Source organism: Lepidochelys kempii, chromosome 15 (assembly GCF_965140285.1).
Source record: "Lepidochelys kempii isolate rLepKem1 chromosome 15, rLepKem1.hap1, whole genome shotgun sequence".
In the NCBI taxonomy this organism is placed as follows: domain Eukaryota; kingdom Metazoa; phylum Chordata; order Testudines; family Cheloniidae; genus Lepidochelys; species Lepidochelys kempii.
This window is the reverse complement of record NC_136394.1, coordinates 26,322,520-26,337,726: the sequence shown is the minus strand read 5'-3', so window position 1 is coordinate 26,337,726 and position 15,207 is coordinate 26,322,520. Positions and strand designations below refer to the sequence as shown.

Sequence of the window (15,207 nt, the reverse complement as noted above, 5' to 3'; positions counted from 1 at the left end):
TTACCTGAGGTGATAACAGCTAAATAATCGAGTGTATGGTAGGAGCAATAGAATGATCTGTAATTGTGAACTAGAAGAGGTTAGCTCTGAACCTCCTGACTAAAATGCCATCCCTGTATTGACTATGGACTCTACAAAGGAGGGAGTGTTGGGGAAAAAGCAAGTGTTCATTAATCCCCAAGAACTGAAATAATAAAGATCAACTTTAGGAACACTCAACCTGAGTGGGCTTTTCTCTTGTTGTTGCTTGATAATTGGGGCTACAAAAGGTGAACAAACTGTTTGTACTTTTTAATTCCAACCTCTTCTCTTTGTTGCTGGTGAAAGGTGCTGGGTTTACAGCCCTGGAGTCTGAAGTCCTTTGCCTACAGAAAAGAATGGTACAAGTAGTGGCAGTGTAGGATTTCCCTGCTGTACCCTGACAATTTGCCTCAGCTCTGAGCTATAGGAACTGTCTCCAGAGGAATTAGAGGGTAGATCAGGTTCCATTTTCATTCAGATCTTCATCCCTTTTCTGAGACTACCAACGTCTGGTGGTGCTTTTTCAATTTCTGTCCATTAGAAATTAGACTGAATCTCATCAAATAGCTATCAAATTGTACCACTACCAACAGGGGCCAGGTTGAAATGGATGACCTACAGGGAAAAGGGTTTCATCCATTACCAGTCTCTGGACCCCTGCAGTCTCTCACACAAACAAATCTAATTTCAGTCTCAGGTAATAGTAGGTGGTTTTGTTTTCATCTTTCAACCAAAATGTGCTATTCCCCCTGCTTTTGATTTTTCAGTCCTTAATCCCTTTGTTCTAATTTTAGTCTCATGCTATTTTAGCATCAAAGATGGAATGAACTTTGCTAAGTTTTTTTGGTGTACTTTGCTTTTATGAGATTATTACTGAGGGGCAGATAATATCTCACAACCAGCAATAACCCATGAAAGATTCATGCTTTTGCAGTAATATCAGGGCTTATGTCCTCTGTAGGCTCTAAGGGGGAAAATTGATTACAGACATACTTAAGGGATGTCTTCTGCAGCGTGCATAGCAGTATTTACAGGGCAAAAAATTCAAACGTGCATGAGCTTGTCTAACATTGCATCCACTAGGGGGTGACATGATCACACATGCAAACAGATCTGATATTCCATCCAGTAGTAGTACTGGTGACCTATCATAGCAGGACTCAGAAATAAATGTAGTGTATTATTACATACATGATGATAATGAGGGAATGCCAGTGCCTTCCGATTATGACCTCAGTTACCTTTGTAGCTCCATTTTGTTCACCTATTCAGGAAAACCCTCTTCCTTTTTAAAAACCCACTTGTGTGGATGCTGCACATTGGAATTGGGAAGCTCAGAAAGCCACTTCATGTTCTTGTTCGCAACCTAGTTGTTTCGTAACTTGCTGATGTCTGAGCTGTGGGAATGAATCAGATGTAGCCGCTGAGCTTGTATGGTCCCTGAGCTTGTTTCCCCCAGTATTACAATCAGGAAATGTAAAAGGTGTTTCCTACTTACAACTTCTCTCTCTGTACTCTCCTCTTCACCCCTTCCACTCTTCTAGCACTGGCCTCATCTCTTTCCCCTACACCAAATCTGGTAAGTGTTAGTGCAGGAGTCTTCACCTTGCAATTTCTAACCTTCTGGACCAGACTTCCTGTGTCATACTAACTTGTCAACTTTCCATCTTATTTCTGATCTCATCTGTAAACATCTCTTCTCTCTTGTATACATCTCCTAGTGTCGGTATCTTTCTATTATCAACTCTGCGTTCATCAAGCAGGCCTGAAGTATTTTAGGATATCGTGTGTCTGAAAGTGGTTGTACAACATTGGAGTCAGATTCTGCTGGACCCCGCATGGCTGTGCAAGGAAAAGAAAAGCACAAGCATCTTCTCCTCTTTCTTGCTTCCTCTTGCAGGTGCTGGCTTGAATCCCCTGGGAGAGCATAGTCCCTGCTTCCTCTTAGGTCTCCCTGTGAGTGTTAATTATGTAAAAGGGATAGGAAGTCCAAAAAAAGAGCATGGACCTGGGTTTGGTCCCCTTCCTCACCAGCCAGCGGAGATAGCTGAGTGCAGAGAGAAGAAAGTGCTGTGTGCTTTCCAAGAAAGGCGAAGCTGCTGCACCCGTTTGCACTGCCTGGGAGCCCACAGAAAGTTCTGGTTGACTTCCTGGTCTCCAGTGGCTGGATTGGCCCTCCGCACCCCCTGTAATGTGCCTGAAGGACATTCTGCCCCTACGGTTCTGTTGTGCTTTGTCAGCAGATCTGAGTGTACCCTGCCCTCTGAAGTTCTTTTCTGACTTCAGTGGGTTTAATGCTGTTATTTCAATGTCTCATTACTGGGTATGAGTCTGTTAACAGCACTAGTGTCATTTCTTGTTTGTTTTATTAAAAATGTGTATTTAAAGGGGCTGATTTTCAGCCTGGTCTCTGAGTTTTGGGCCCAGATATTCCGAGAAGGCCTTAGCTGGACCAGTTTTGCTTCTAACAACTACAGGCACAGATACTATAGTAAGATAAGTAACTACTTGATTTGTGGCCTTAAGCAGGGACTTAAGCATATTACCCACAAAAGTAGAGGCTTCCTCTGAAAATTGATCTTCAGATTCTCTGTTGCCCTCTTTACTGGCTCTTTCTCAATGACAGGCTCAAAAATGGGCATTATTTACTCCCTTGTCAGTAATATTTCTGTTAAGGATTTATTGTGTCTGAGGCACTGTTCACTGGAGCATTGACCTGATGGTTAGGTAACAGCTCCAGAGGAACAGTCACTGATCACATCAGGGGCGACTACTAGTGAGTTTGGGGATCATTAACACAAGACCCCTTAGTATCTATTGGGGCTTGTGAGGCTGAGATTGAGAGGTCTGGGGAGATATGATGAGACTAAAATCCATGGGGGAAGAAATAATGAAAGCAGTAGCAATCTCAACTATGATTTCCCCCGAGAGAACATAATCTGAGCAACCTAGGCCACTTTTGATATTGTATGGTGGAATTAAAAAAATATATTTTAAGGTCTAAGTCCTGTGTTGATATTTTTTTGCATTCTCTGTAAAACGAAAGAACCAAAAGCAATAGTTTCTTTCTCTTTCTCTTCCTCCACCTCCACTTGCTGTTGCTTCTAAAGCCAAGTTCTTCTTTGAGTGTAGGTGTCTGTGTGCTCCAGTATACAATTGTTGGAGAGGTTTCAGAGTAACAGCCGTGTTAGTCTGTATTTGCAAAAAGAAAAGGAGTACTTGTGGCACCTTAGAGACTAACCAATTTATTTGAGCATAAACTTTTGTGAGCTACAGCTCACTTCATCGGATGCATACTGTGGAAAATACAGAAGATGTTTGTTTATATACACACAAATCATGAAAAAATGGGTGTTTATCACTACAAAAGGTTTTCTCTCCCCCCACCCTACTCTCCTGCTGGTAATAGCTTATCTAAAGTGATCACTCTCCTTACAATGTGTATGACCTTGATTATCAAGGATTAACAGGAGCTTACAGCTGTATCAGTGAGCCTTTTGGAACCCATGGGGTTCCCACCCTCCAGTCAAAATCTCTGCAGCCATCTCAGCCGGCTCAATCTGCTGAGCATCAGGAGCATCATTGCCACAAGCACGATAGTGTTGGTACTGAGACCAGTGCCAAGGGATCCCTTGCACAGCAGTTGCAAGTGAGCTAGGAACTGGACCAGCCCCCAGTATTGTTAGCATCCTCTTCCTCATCTCCTGATAAGGCAATTGTGGTGGAGCCTGTTTCTCCACTTCTGGACAATGTTAAGACTCATCAGTTGCTGTTAAAGAGGATGGCTATGGCTCTTGATATTCACCTGGAGGAGGTCCAGGAAAAATCCCACAAGCTGGTGGACATTCCATTGTGCCCCAACTAGAATAGCTCTTCCAATAAATTAGGCTTTTTTAGAGCCTACCTATATGCTTTGGCAGAGCCCAGCTTCCCTGCCCCTGACTGCTAAAATGGCTGTTTAAATCTGGAGAGAAGATGCTATGTCCACTCCCACGGGTTCAAGCATGTATATAATCCCCCTCCTCTATGCTTCCTTGTAGTGGCAGCTGCCAAGGAAAAGGAAAGATGGGCTCATAGGAGCGACATGGGCACTAGGCTTCAACCCCAAAGAATAAAGAGGACAAGAAGCTAGACTTATTTGGGAGGAAGTTGTATTCCACAGGTGGATTGTGCTTCACATTGCAAACCAACAAGCTTTGCTGGGACACTATAATTTCACCCTGTGGGATATGCTTTTGAAATTTAAAGACTTGCTTCACCTCATCTGGGAGCCTCAGTTCCTCACTTTGATAGTGGAGGACAAAATGGTTGCCAGAACAGCTCTGGTGGCATGTCTTGATGAAGCAGATTCTGCAGAGTACAGCATGGCCTCTGCCGTCACAATGAGGTGCTCATTTTGGTTGGACTCTTCTGGACTCCCTCCAGAGCTGCTAGAGCCAGTGCAGGACTTATCCTTTGAGGGGTCATTGCTCTTTTCAGAAAAGATGGACGAGACTCTGCACAGTTTCAGGATTGTAGAATGAGCCTGAAATCCCTCTGTGGAAGGGATTCTGTCTTCATCAGTGTCAGTGTTTTCAGGGATTTATTTCTTGAGCCCAAGACCTATCCAAGAAAAGGAGCAGAGGTTACAAATGGTGATCTCCACCACCACTTCCCTCTGTTTCTACAACCACTGGTGTTTGCAGAGGCAGGCAGCTTCTTCCAACAGCTCATTTTGATAGGTAGGTCAAGAGCAGTCTACCTGTTCTGAGAGTGCCATCCTTTTCTGTTCTAATTTTTGCAAACGGTTTGTCCTATTTCTATCATGCTTGGACCCACATCACAACAGATGGGTGGAATCTAAGCACGGTGGAAGTGGGATATTTGCTTCCTTTTATTTCTACCCCAGATTTCTGTCCTCTTTCCCTCTTCAGGGACCTCTCCCACAAGAAAGCATTACTGCAAGAGGTACAATTGCTTGTTTTTGTAGGTGCTATAGAGGAGATCCCTTCTGTTTTCAGGAAAAAGGGGTTTTACTCCCAATACTTCCTGATCCTAAAGGCAAAAGGGGATCTTTGACCTATTTTAGATATAAGGCAGTTATTAAAAATATGGAAATTGTGGATGATCACTTTAGCTTCTCTTATTTCCTGGAGATGGGACAGGTATGCTGCTCTCAACTTAAAGGATGCCTACATTCATGTGGCAATTTATCAGGGCCACAGAACATTTCTAAGTTTCACCATCTGGGGCTGCCATTATCAGTTCACAGCCCAACTTCTTTGGTTTCTCAGTTGCTCCTCTTTTATTTACAGACCATATGGTAGTGGTAGCAGCTTTCCTCTGGAGATGGGGGGGGGGGGGGGGGGGGCTGTTGTGTGTGCCTGGATGACTGGCTGATAAGAAGTTGGTCCAGGTTGCAGGTGGTGTCCAGTGTCTGCATAATCTGGTCCACCTTCAACATGCTCAGCCTGTTAATCAACACAGACAAGTCAGTCCTGTCTCTGATACTGAAAATAAAATTTATTGGAGTGGTCCTGGACTCCACAATGGCCAGGGCTTTGCTACCACAGATGAGGTTTCTTGCACTGCAAAGCCTCTTTCTGGACTTGAAGGCTTATCTCTCTCCATGGTAAGACTTCTGGGGCACTTGGCCGTGTGCGCTTACGTGGTCCATTACTCCAGACAGTGCTTCAGATCCCTTTAGGGCTTGGTGGCAGAGATACATTCTCCAAGAAGGCACCATGTAGGTATGTTAGTGCACATACAAAATTGCATCTTATCTTCCCAAGATTTGGTGGTTAGACCCAACCAGTGCATGTGGGGGAGTTGTGCTAAGGTGGGGTGAACGTGCTTATCTTAGTCACAGATGCCTCGGATCTGGGATGGGGTGCTTATGTAGGACACCTGCAGACACCAAGTCTCTGGTCTCCCTAAGATCGCAGTCTGCACATAAACATCAGGGAGCTGCGGACTGTCAGTGTAGCTTGCATGGCATTCCTTCCTTGCATCAGGATGAGGGACGTATTGATGCTGACTGACAATACAACAGCCATGTTTTATGTAAACAAGCAGGGAGGAGCCTAGTCCTCACTACTCTGTTGGGAAGCAGTCTTGCTCTGGGAGTTGTACATCAGTAACTCTATACTGCTGATGATGGCCCAGCTCCCGGGGGCTCAGGATACACAGGCAGATTGCATAAAGAAGTTGTTTATCAACCATCATTAGTGGTCCCTTCACCCAGACATAGCAAGGTCCATTTTCGAGCTCTGGGGAACATCTTAAGTGGATCTGTTTGCCACAAAGGTCAACAAAAAATGACACCAGTTCTGCTCCAGAGCAGGTCATAGCCCAGGTTTGCTGATGGATGCTTTTTTACCGCCATAGTCAGCGGGTCTCTGTACACTCTTCCCCTGCATAGCTCTTCTGCTCAGAGTTCTGTGCAAGGCTAAACAGAACAAGGCAAATCTTATAGTGATTGCCCCAGCTTGGCCCCACGAGCATTGTTTTTCTCAGTTCTCAGACCTATCAATCAGTCCCCCATTGCTCCTGCTTCATGCAGACTTAGTTTCACAAAATCACAGCCACCTCTTCCACCCCAACCTTAAGGTTCTTCACCAGTCGGCCTGGAGACTTCATGGATAACATTGGTGGAGGAGTCCTGCTCCAGAGAGGTGCAGGAGGTACTGCTGAATAGTAGAAAACCATCAATGAGGACAGCTTACCTCGCTAAGTGGAAAAGGTTTTCTGTCTGGTCAAGGCTGAAAGGTGTCTCCCCTGTCTTGGTTCTATTCAGCATATGCTGGACTATTTTGGTACCTGAAACATCAAGGATTAGTGATTAGCTTAGTTAGGGTACACTTAGCAGCTATGTCGGCATTTCACCCTCCTGTGGATAAACACTTCCTTTTTTCCAGTCCAATGGTTGTAAGGTTTTTAAAGGGCTTGGACAAGGTGTTCGCACACATACAGAGTCTTATTCCACCATGGAGCCTGAATTTAGTCTTAACTGTGCTGATGGATCCTCCCTTCAGCCCTGTAGTGACTTGCTGTCTGTTACACCTTTCAATGAAGGTAGCATTTTTAATAGCCATTACATTGGCCAGGAGAGTAGGGGAGTTGAGGGCATTAGTATCACATCCTCTGTATACTTTTTTTATGTAGATAAAGTTTACCTTTGTGCCCATCCAAGGTTCCTTACAAAAGTGGTCTCCTCTTTTCATATTATCCAAGTAATTTACTTACCGACCTTCCTTCCAAAGACTCATGGTAACAAGGGAGAAGAGCTATTGCAGACTCTAGATGTTGGAAGAGCATCAGTGTTTTATGTGGAACAGACTAAACCTTTCAGATCTTCATTTCAGTTGTTATTGCATTTGTGGACAGCATGAACGGCAGCCTAATTTCTACACGGAGGATTTCAGCGTGGATGTCCAGTTGTATTTGCTCATGTTACCACTTGGCTACTGTGGAGCCGTTAGATAGCATATTAGGTCATTCAATTAGAGCCCAAGTGGCCTGGCTCATGTGTATTAGACAGTTGCAAAGCAGTAACCTGGTCCGCATGTCACACGTTTACCTCGCACTATGCAGTTTCTCAACAATCCGATGATTCTAAATTTGGACAAGTGGTCTTCCAGTCCTTGTTCAAATAGATTCCAATACTGCCTCCAAATAAAATTGCTTGTGAGTCACCTACAGTAGAATGGACATGTGCAGTCACTCGCAGAAGAAGAAATGATCACTGACCTTTCTGTAACTGCTGTTCTTTTAGATGTTTTGCACATGCAAAACACGATAAACCCTCCTTCCCATTGCTATTGGAGTAATTCCAGTAGGAAGGAACTCCGGAGGGGGGCGGGGTGTGTCTGGGTTGGCTTGACCCTTTATGCTTGTGTGATATGCACGAGACAGCAGAGGGCATGCTCAGGCTGCTCCGTCGGATGCTGCTGAGGGTGAAAATTCTCTGAGAACTGTGGACTGGAGTGTGCAAACACCCACAGTGGAAGGCACATGTGCAGCGCATCTTGGAGAACAACAGTTATGGAAAGGTTAGTAACAGTTTTTTCAGCTCAGTGAATTTTTACATTACAGTCGTAAATCTCTGACAACAGATTTTTTAAATAACCTAGAACAATTGACAGCACTATAAAATTCCTTAATAAAGCAATCAAATCCAGTGTGTACAGTTCAGTGTGGTGCGATGTATTGTGAGGAGAGGAGTGTTGCCTAACAAAGCCCTGACTGGGATGATTAATTGGGGGATGGGTCCTGCTTTGAGCAGGGGGTTGGACTAGATGACCTCCTGAGGTCCCTTCCAACCCTGATATTCTAAGATTCTAATGGTTAGATCAGAGGACTGGGAGTCAGGACTCATGGGTTCTATTCCCATCTCTGACACTGCTTCACTGTGATCTTTTTGAGCCTCAGTTTCCCTATCTATAAAATGGAAATAATTATACCTACCTCATCAGAGTAGGTTGACCCTGAGTTGCCAGATACTACCCCATTCTACCCAACATGTCAGTTTCTGAGACTTGGTAGCAGCTTAATTTTTTACGCACAGTCCCAACCCTTTCCCTTATGTCATGTGAATCTTTGAATCTTTGATCATCTGGTAAAAGCAATTAACTCCAAGCTCCATAACTTTATTTAGGATCCCTCTCTTTCTCACACCTCCATATGGCTATGGAAAGCTTTTAAATTACATTTATATGTTTAAGTGATATATTTAATGTGATATGGTGCACTGATCTGCTTGTGAAGAGGCTTTATAGTCGTGCTGCAAAAGACCATTAGAGATGTCAAAATCTTCTTTACTCAGTTGTGGTTTTGTAAATTTCGTGGGCACTATCAATTGCAGCTTTCATCCAAGCCAGTTTATAAGTGTTGTCCCTCTTTTCCAGGTGGGGAAAGTGAAGCACAGAGAAGTTAGGTGACTTCCCAAGTGTACACAGAGCCTGTGGGTGAGCAGTGAACAGAACACAGGAGTCCTGTTTCCCAATCTATTGCTCTGATTGCTAGGTTACCCTACTTACTCAGCAGTTTTTTATATATGCATATCCCAGACTAGGGTATTATTTCTTGTAGTAGTTGCCCTGTGAGGAAGGAAAGAAGCTAGACTGATTTGGAGTGACAAACTTCCTTGTTGATTGTGAGTGAGTCAGTGATGGAATTTACTATACCTATTGTAAGAAAGATGCAATAATAACCCAGAGTTGCCATTGGGCACCTGTAATTTTCGCTTCATTAGATTCATCATGTGGAATTAGATTCGTAAAGTCAGAAAAAGGTATCAAGAACCAGGCTTTGTGTTCCCGGAGAGAAAATTTTAACTTGAGTTTTTTCTCGGTCCCTCAACTACTGAATGCTTCTCAGTGAAAGCACTGTGAGCCAGTGTCCTGTCATATATGATGGTTCAAGGGCTTCCGAAGCATAACCCAGCAGGTCTACAAGCTCTACCAGGGGAAATGCTTTTGTGCCTTGTGGCGGGAGAGTTCACCCTGTAGGCCCAGGTTGCATTTTCCTGCTGCCTCGCTGATCCTGAGACGAATGAAAACCTCCCCAGCTTTAATGGGAAGCAGTGCACAGTTTGGAAGAAATTGACAGCCCCTTATGCCCCTGCTTTCTGGTTTATTAATTGAAATGCTTATGATTTAAAACAAGAATTAATGTTACAAATTCCTGGGGTCCCAGATCATTAATAGGATCAATTCCTTTGTCACTGCTGAGATCAGAGTCTAGAGTCCTGTGTATCCCATGCGTCAGCTAATCACGTGACAGGCAAACAGTGCAGAGGAAGGAATGCAGAGAAGCCAGCTGCCTGAACTGCTATGGCTTGATCTGATTGGATGGTGAGCATCCTCTCCTCCCTTTGGAGTCAATTAAGGGAACTTTCCTTGCACGACTGAGTTGTTAGCAATCTCATCAGCTGTAGTGGGAGAAACACTAAGGACTTGCCAAGTAAAAAGATTTTCAGTTGTTTCGAAGAATTGGTAATGGGATATGGAGCTTTCATCTCTACAGGATGGCTGGTAGTGACCTGAAGTTGCTACTGTCTGATGGCTGTTTGGGGGCTTGTGTGATATAAGTTTGGTGTGTCTCAATCCATCTGCACATCACAGATCTGCCACCACTGTTAACATGATTTGTGCCCCTGTTTGGTGATGTCAGAAGAGAGACTAAGAGCCGAATGGGCTATGGAGAGTGAACTTCCTTCTCATCTATGGGTTGTGGTTGACTCACATTGTTGCAGCAGCATAAGGGAAGCTTGCTTAGCCTCCACCCATGTTGTCTCTGTTCTGTGGCTAAATAGAGGAATTCAGTCTCCAGAGTTGTTATACTATACACACATACAAACACTGTCTTGCTATTACAACAGTCTTGAAGTGTGACCTTGAGCAAGTCATTTAATCTCTGTGCCTCAGTTTCTCTGTCTGTAGAATGGGACTAATAATATCTGTATTCCTCCTGGTGGTCTATGAGAATTTGTGATTGATTGTAAAGTCATTTGTGATCCTACATAGCATGAGGCATTCTCAGTTCTTTGCTTTTCCTCTTTAGGATGGATACATGCAGTTTATACTCCAGTAGATTCTCTCGTGTTTGGTGGAAATATCCTGCATAGCTTTAATGTTCCCATGCAGCTTCGCATCTATGAAATTGAGGACAGAACAAGGGTAAGGATGCTTGATTCTCTTTCTAAGCATGCAGTTCCTTGACAGTATCATGTATAAAATCCTTTTCATGTCCCTTTCTGAAAGATGAGAACTAGCGGTATCTCCATATCACAGTGGTTGGAACAAGAAAGGTAAATGCCACGCAACAAGACCCTCCAAGTTGGCTTTTCTTGGTGGGATTTGCTCACCTATTTGCCCCCAGTTCCCATTGACTAGTCACTGTTGAGTCTCTTGTCTGGTTTTATGTCCCCCTGTTGACCCCCTGTAGTGTAAACCAGGGGTTCTCAACCTTTTTCTTTCTGATACACCCCCCTTCCCCCCCCGCAACCTGCTATAAAAATTCTACAGCCCACCTGTGCGCCAACAACTATTTTTCTGCATATAAAAGCCAGGGCTAGCATTAGGGGGTAGCAAGCAGGGCGATTGCCTGGGCCCCATGCCACAGGGTGCCCCGTGAAGCTAAGTTGTGCAGGCTTCAGTTCCGGGTGGCAGGGTATTGGGCCCTGTGCTTCAGCCGCATTTGATGGGGTTTTGACTTGCTGCCCTGGGCCCCAGCAAGTCTAATGCCAGCTCTGCTTGGTGGCACCCCAGAAACCTGCTTGTGGCCCCCCAGGTTGTCCCGGACCCCTAGTTGAGAACCGCCAGTGTAAACTTCTTTCCTTTTTGCATGGAGGTACATTGCCCTTTAGGGTACACTTTCCCCTCCTGGTGTGAGCGAAGAAGACCAGAGAACTAATGGAACTAACATGGTTCTGCTCCCAGAGTGGGATGGGGGAGCCATACAAAAGCTGCACAAGGGAACTACATTACTCATTGTTTGCACTCTGCAGAGCTTTCTTCCACAGCAGCTCTGCGCTAGTGCAGGAGAAACTTTGGGAATTGTGGAGGGCGGGGCGTGCATTGAGTCCACACATATGGCCAAAACACCCACATAGTGGAGAGAGTATCAGATCATGGAGTAAGTGACTGTGTGAGTTCTACGCTTGGAGGGTGAGAACTGGGCCTTTGGTTAGGATCCTAGTTACTTAATAGCTATAATTATTTTGTAGCTAGATAAAATAAGACTCATAAAAATCTCAAAAGTGTGATTCTGTTTTAGTTGCCGTGTGTGTGTGTGTGTTTTTTCTTTTGTTTTTTGTTTGTTTTTTTTTTGGATAGCCCGCCACAGTATTGTAATGTAGATATTCAAACATCAGTTTATGTAAGTTCCTTGCCTGAGGATGTTGTGAAGGCCAAGACTATAACAGGGTTCAAAAAAGAGCTAGATAAATTCATGGAGGATAGGTCCATCAGTGGCTATTAGCCAGGATAGGCAAGGATGGTGTGTCTAGCCTCTGTTTGCCAGAAGCTGGGAATGGATGACAGTGGATGGATCACTTGATGATTACCTGTTCTGTTCATTCCCTCTGGGGTACCTGGCATTGGTCGCTGTCAGACGACAAGATAATGGGCTAGATGGACCTTTGGTCTGACCCAGTCTGGTCGTTCTTATATACAGTCCTGATACAGTTATACTGGTATAACCCCCTGTGTGGACACCCTCATTCCAGTGTAAGATTGGCTTTGTTCATTTTAGGTTATATCACTTGGGAAGGGATTTAAGCTGAACTGAAATAAACCACTCTTATACTGGAATAAGTGTCTACACTGAGAGAGAGGGTGTGTGTTAGTTATACTAGAATAACTAGTAAATCTTTCCCATATAGAAAAGGTTTATTTAATACTGTAATTTATTGAAAACGAGCAGTATTCTCAGTGCTGTTCATTCCTACAAGAGGGCATGATCCCTGCCCCTAGGGATTTCAGTCTAAATTAAACACTTCTAACAGAGACACAATACGCAGGGTGAGGGCCTCGGCTTCAATTGTGCACATTTTGCTTAGTGACTCTACACCATTTCCTCACCAGCATGAAAAGCCTTTTTCCATGCAGCCTCTCTCATTCCAGTGTTCGGACACCAGGACGCTACTCTATTACTTTCCAGGGGATACAAAGGCTGACAGGTCTTGTATTGCTAAGCATTGATGAAAGGTATTGGTTTCCTGGAGGAATTTGGAGAGAGGGAGTATTTGGCACATAGGAAGGAATTCTCAGCGGGAGAGGTGGCATGGCAGAAAGGGGCAGTTAAAAGGGAGATCTGGGCAGAACGAAGGGCGTGAGAGTGGGTGTAGGAGGAATCAAGAACAGAGACGAAGGCAGGAGTGGAATTGTGCATGGCCTTGATGGGGAGCATGAGAAGCATAAACTTGATGTAAAAGGCAGTGGACGGATTTGAATAGGGGAGTGCTAGGAGGAGAAGCTGATCTTAGCAACAGCATTTAGAGTAAACCAAAGGGGGAGGTAAGATGAACTCTAGGGAAGCCACAGAGAAGGAGGTTGTCGTAATCAAGGCCAGAGGTGAACAAGGCCTAGCGAATGGTATTCGTGGTAGAGCAGAAAGGAAGGATTTTAGAGAGATTGTAGCAGAAAGATTGGCAGGGGTATATTGGAGCCTGGATGTAAATGAGAGGAGAAAATCTAGAAATCTGGGGGATGAGGACAGTAGACCTGTCACCAGTGGCGTAGACAAGGGGAAGAAGAGGGCTATGGAGGAAAGATGTAAACCAGAAACAGCGTGTGAATGAATTACATAGAAAGCCATGGAGAAGATGGAAAAGAGACCGATAATATTACTGCAGCAATAGAAGAGTAGGAGCATTACTTTCCTAGGGAGTTGAGCACTCACTGCTCCTATTGACTTCAATCAGAGTGGTGGATGCTCAGCACCTCTGAAAATCAGGTTCTTTCTTCCAAGGCAGTTTGGGTGGCTCTTGACTTTTCAAATGTTCATCAGTATTACACTAAGGGAGACATTGGCCAAGTCCCAGCGAGCAGTTAGGTGTCTAACTTGCACTGAGAAGTTGGACACCTACCTGCCATTTTAACTTTGAAAATCTCCCTTAAATTGTTGTTTGGAAAAGGATGCTTTCCAAATTGGAAGCCCACATTTTAACCTTTAATTTTGTAGGTTTCGTCTAAGATTGTTTCTGCAAAGTACATGTAATTCTTTATCATTTTCCCCCTAAATAAATGTTTCAGTGCTTAAAAGGAAAAAAATAAAAAAAGTCTGCCAATGGCCTAGAAATCAAACAACCCTACAGCAACAAACTCAGCACTCAATGCAGCTATATGATAACAATGTATTATACTCAATCCAGCATTCCTGAGCAATCCTACAATAACAAAGACATGTAAACAATCAAATGCTTACAGGTAATCCTACAATAACAAAGGTGTGTATGCAACCCTATGCTAATGAATTGACCTGCAATAAAATGTGACAGAGAAAATAAAAATACATATGTTTTTTGTAAAATGGTGATTAAAAAAATCCTGAAATCATTATACAAGTTTCTCTTAAGAGTAAATGTTTTCAAAATGAACAGAATGCCAGAATGTACTATTCAGTTTACTTTGTGGAACAAATATTGTAATTTCTTCTTTATTTGAATAATCCTCACTGAGTGGTATAGCCAGATCGTGTTTAATGTACTTGAAAGCGAGTTCGCCAGTGAACAGACTGCAGATGGGTTTCTCCTGAGTATTGATCTTTCCATTGTGTGTAACACAGAAGTAAATTACACGATGTGATTCACAAAGTAATTGCCACACTCAGATCAAAGTGTAATCTGGGTGTGTTTCCCCTCTTGATTTTGCACAGAGCAATTTTACAGAGGTTTCACTGTGTTTAAACCTGCTGTATAATGCTTAATCATCTTTGATTGCTGGTATTCAAAACCATTTTTATGCTAGGTGCAGTTGTTATTGTCTTAGCAGCTAAGACAAGGATAATACATCGCTGAAATGGTAATGCTGATTTAGAGCCCAATAAAACCCCCTAGCTTGTACACTTGTCATGCTTATTCTATCTTAATTTCTCATATCCCTGGGAGATTTTTAAAGAGGGTTATAGCCATTTAAAATAGTTTTTAAGGAGTAATATAAAACACGTCTATTGTTGGAAACAGCTTCTAATGTGCAGTTGAGGTAAACAATTATTCTCTAGCCTTGGAGTTTGTAGAGATTTTCATTTTGCAGTCTGCCTTTCCTAGAGGCCAATTAACAGCTAGTCAAATAGGCCAAGCTCGTTTAGCTCTCTGCTAGACTAGCTTGGGTAACTGCAAAGGTTCATCATTTTGGCTTAGGGGTGTTATAGATTCAGTATTACCGAAGGAGAATAAATGTTAAGCTATTCTCAGCTGATCTAGATTTAGTCACATTAATGTATTTGAACCTGTATGAATATACAAGCATTCAAAATATATACGTAAGGTGGTCACTCACAGATGATGGTATTTACTACTGATTCTGTTTTCTGGAACCTAAAGTTAAAATTTAAAATTGATAAATTAATTTTTTTCCCAAATGAATTAAAAAATTGTTTTAAAATATTACGATGAGAATGATTCAATGCGAGTAGAAGATATAATGATTTTTTTAATAGATATAGTGGAAGAAACTAATACTTTCTAGGGGAGAACGTGCCTCG

At 43.3% G+C, this 15,207-nt stretch overlaps 1 protein-coding gene across 4 annotated transcripts in view; it reads left to right on the top strand.

The window, feature by feature from the left end:
* KDM2B (lysine demethylase 2B) overlaps positions 1-15,207 on the top strand; it is a 176,003-nt gene that overhangs the window by 81,260 nt on the left and 79,536 nt on the right. For all 4 annotated transcript variants that reach the window (XM_073313300.2, XM_073313301.2, XM_073313303.2 and 1 more), the window contains one exon: positions 10,564-10,679. In XM_073313300.2, the coding sequence (XP_073169401.1) occupies positions 10,564-10,679 (116 nt within the window). The remainder of the gene's footprint in view (positions 1-10,563; positions 10,680-15,207) is intronic.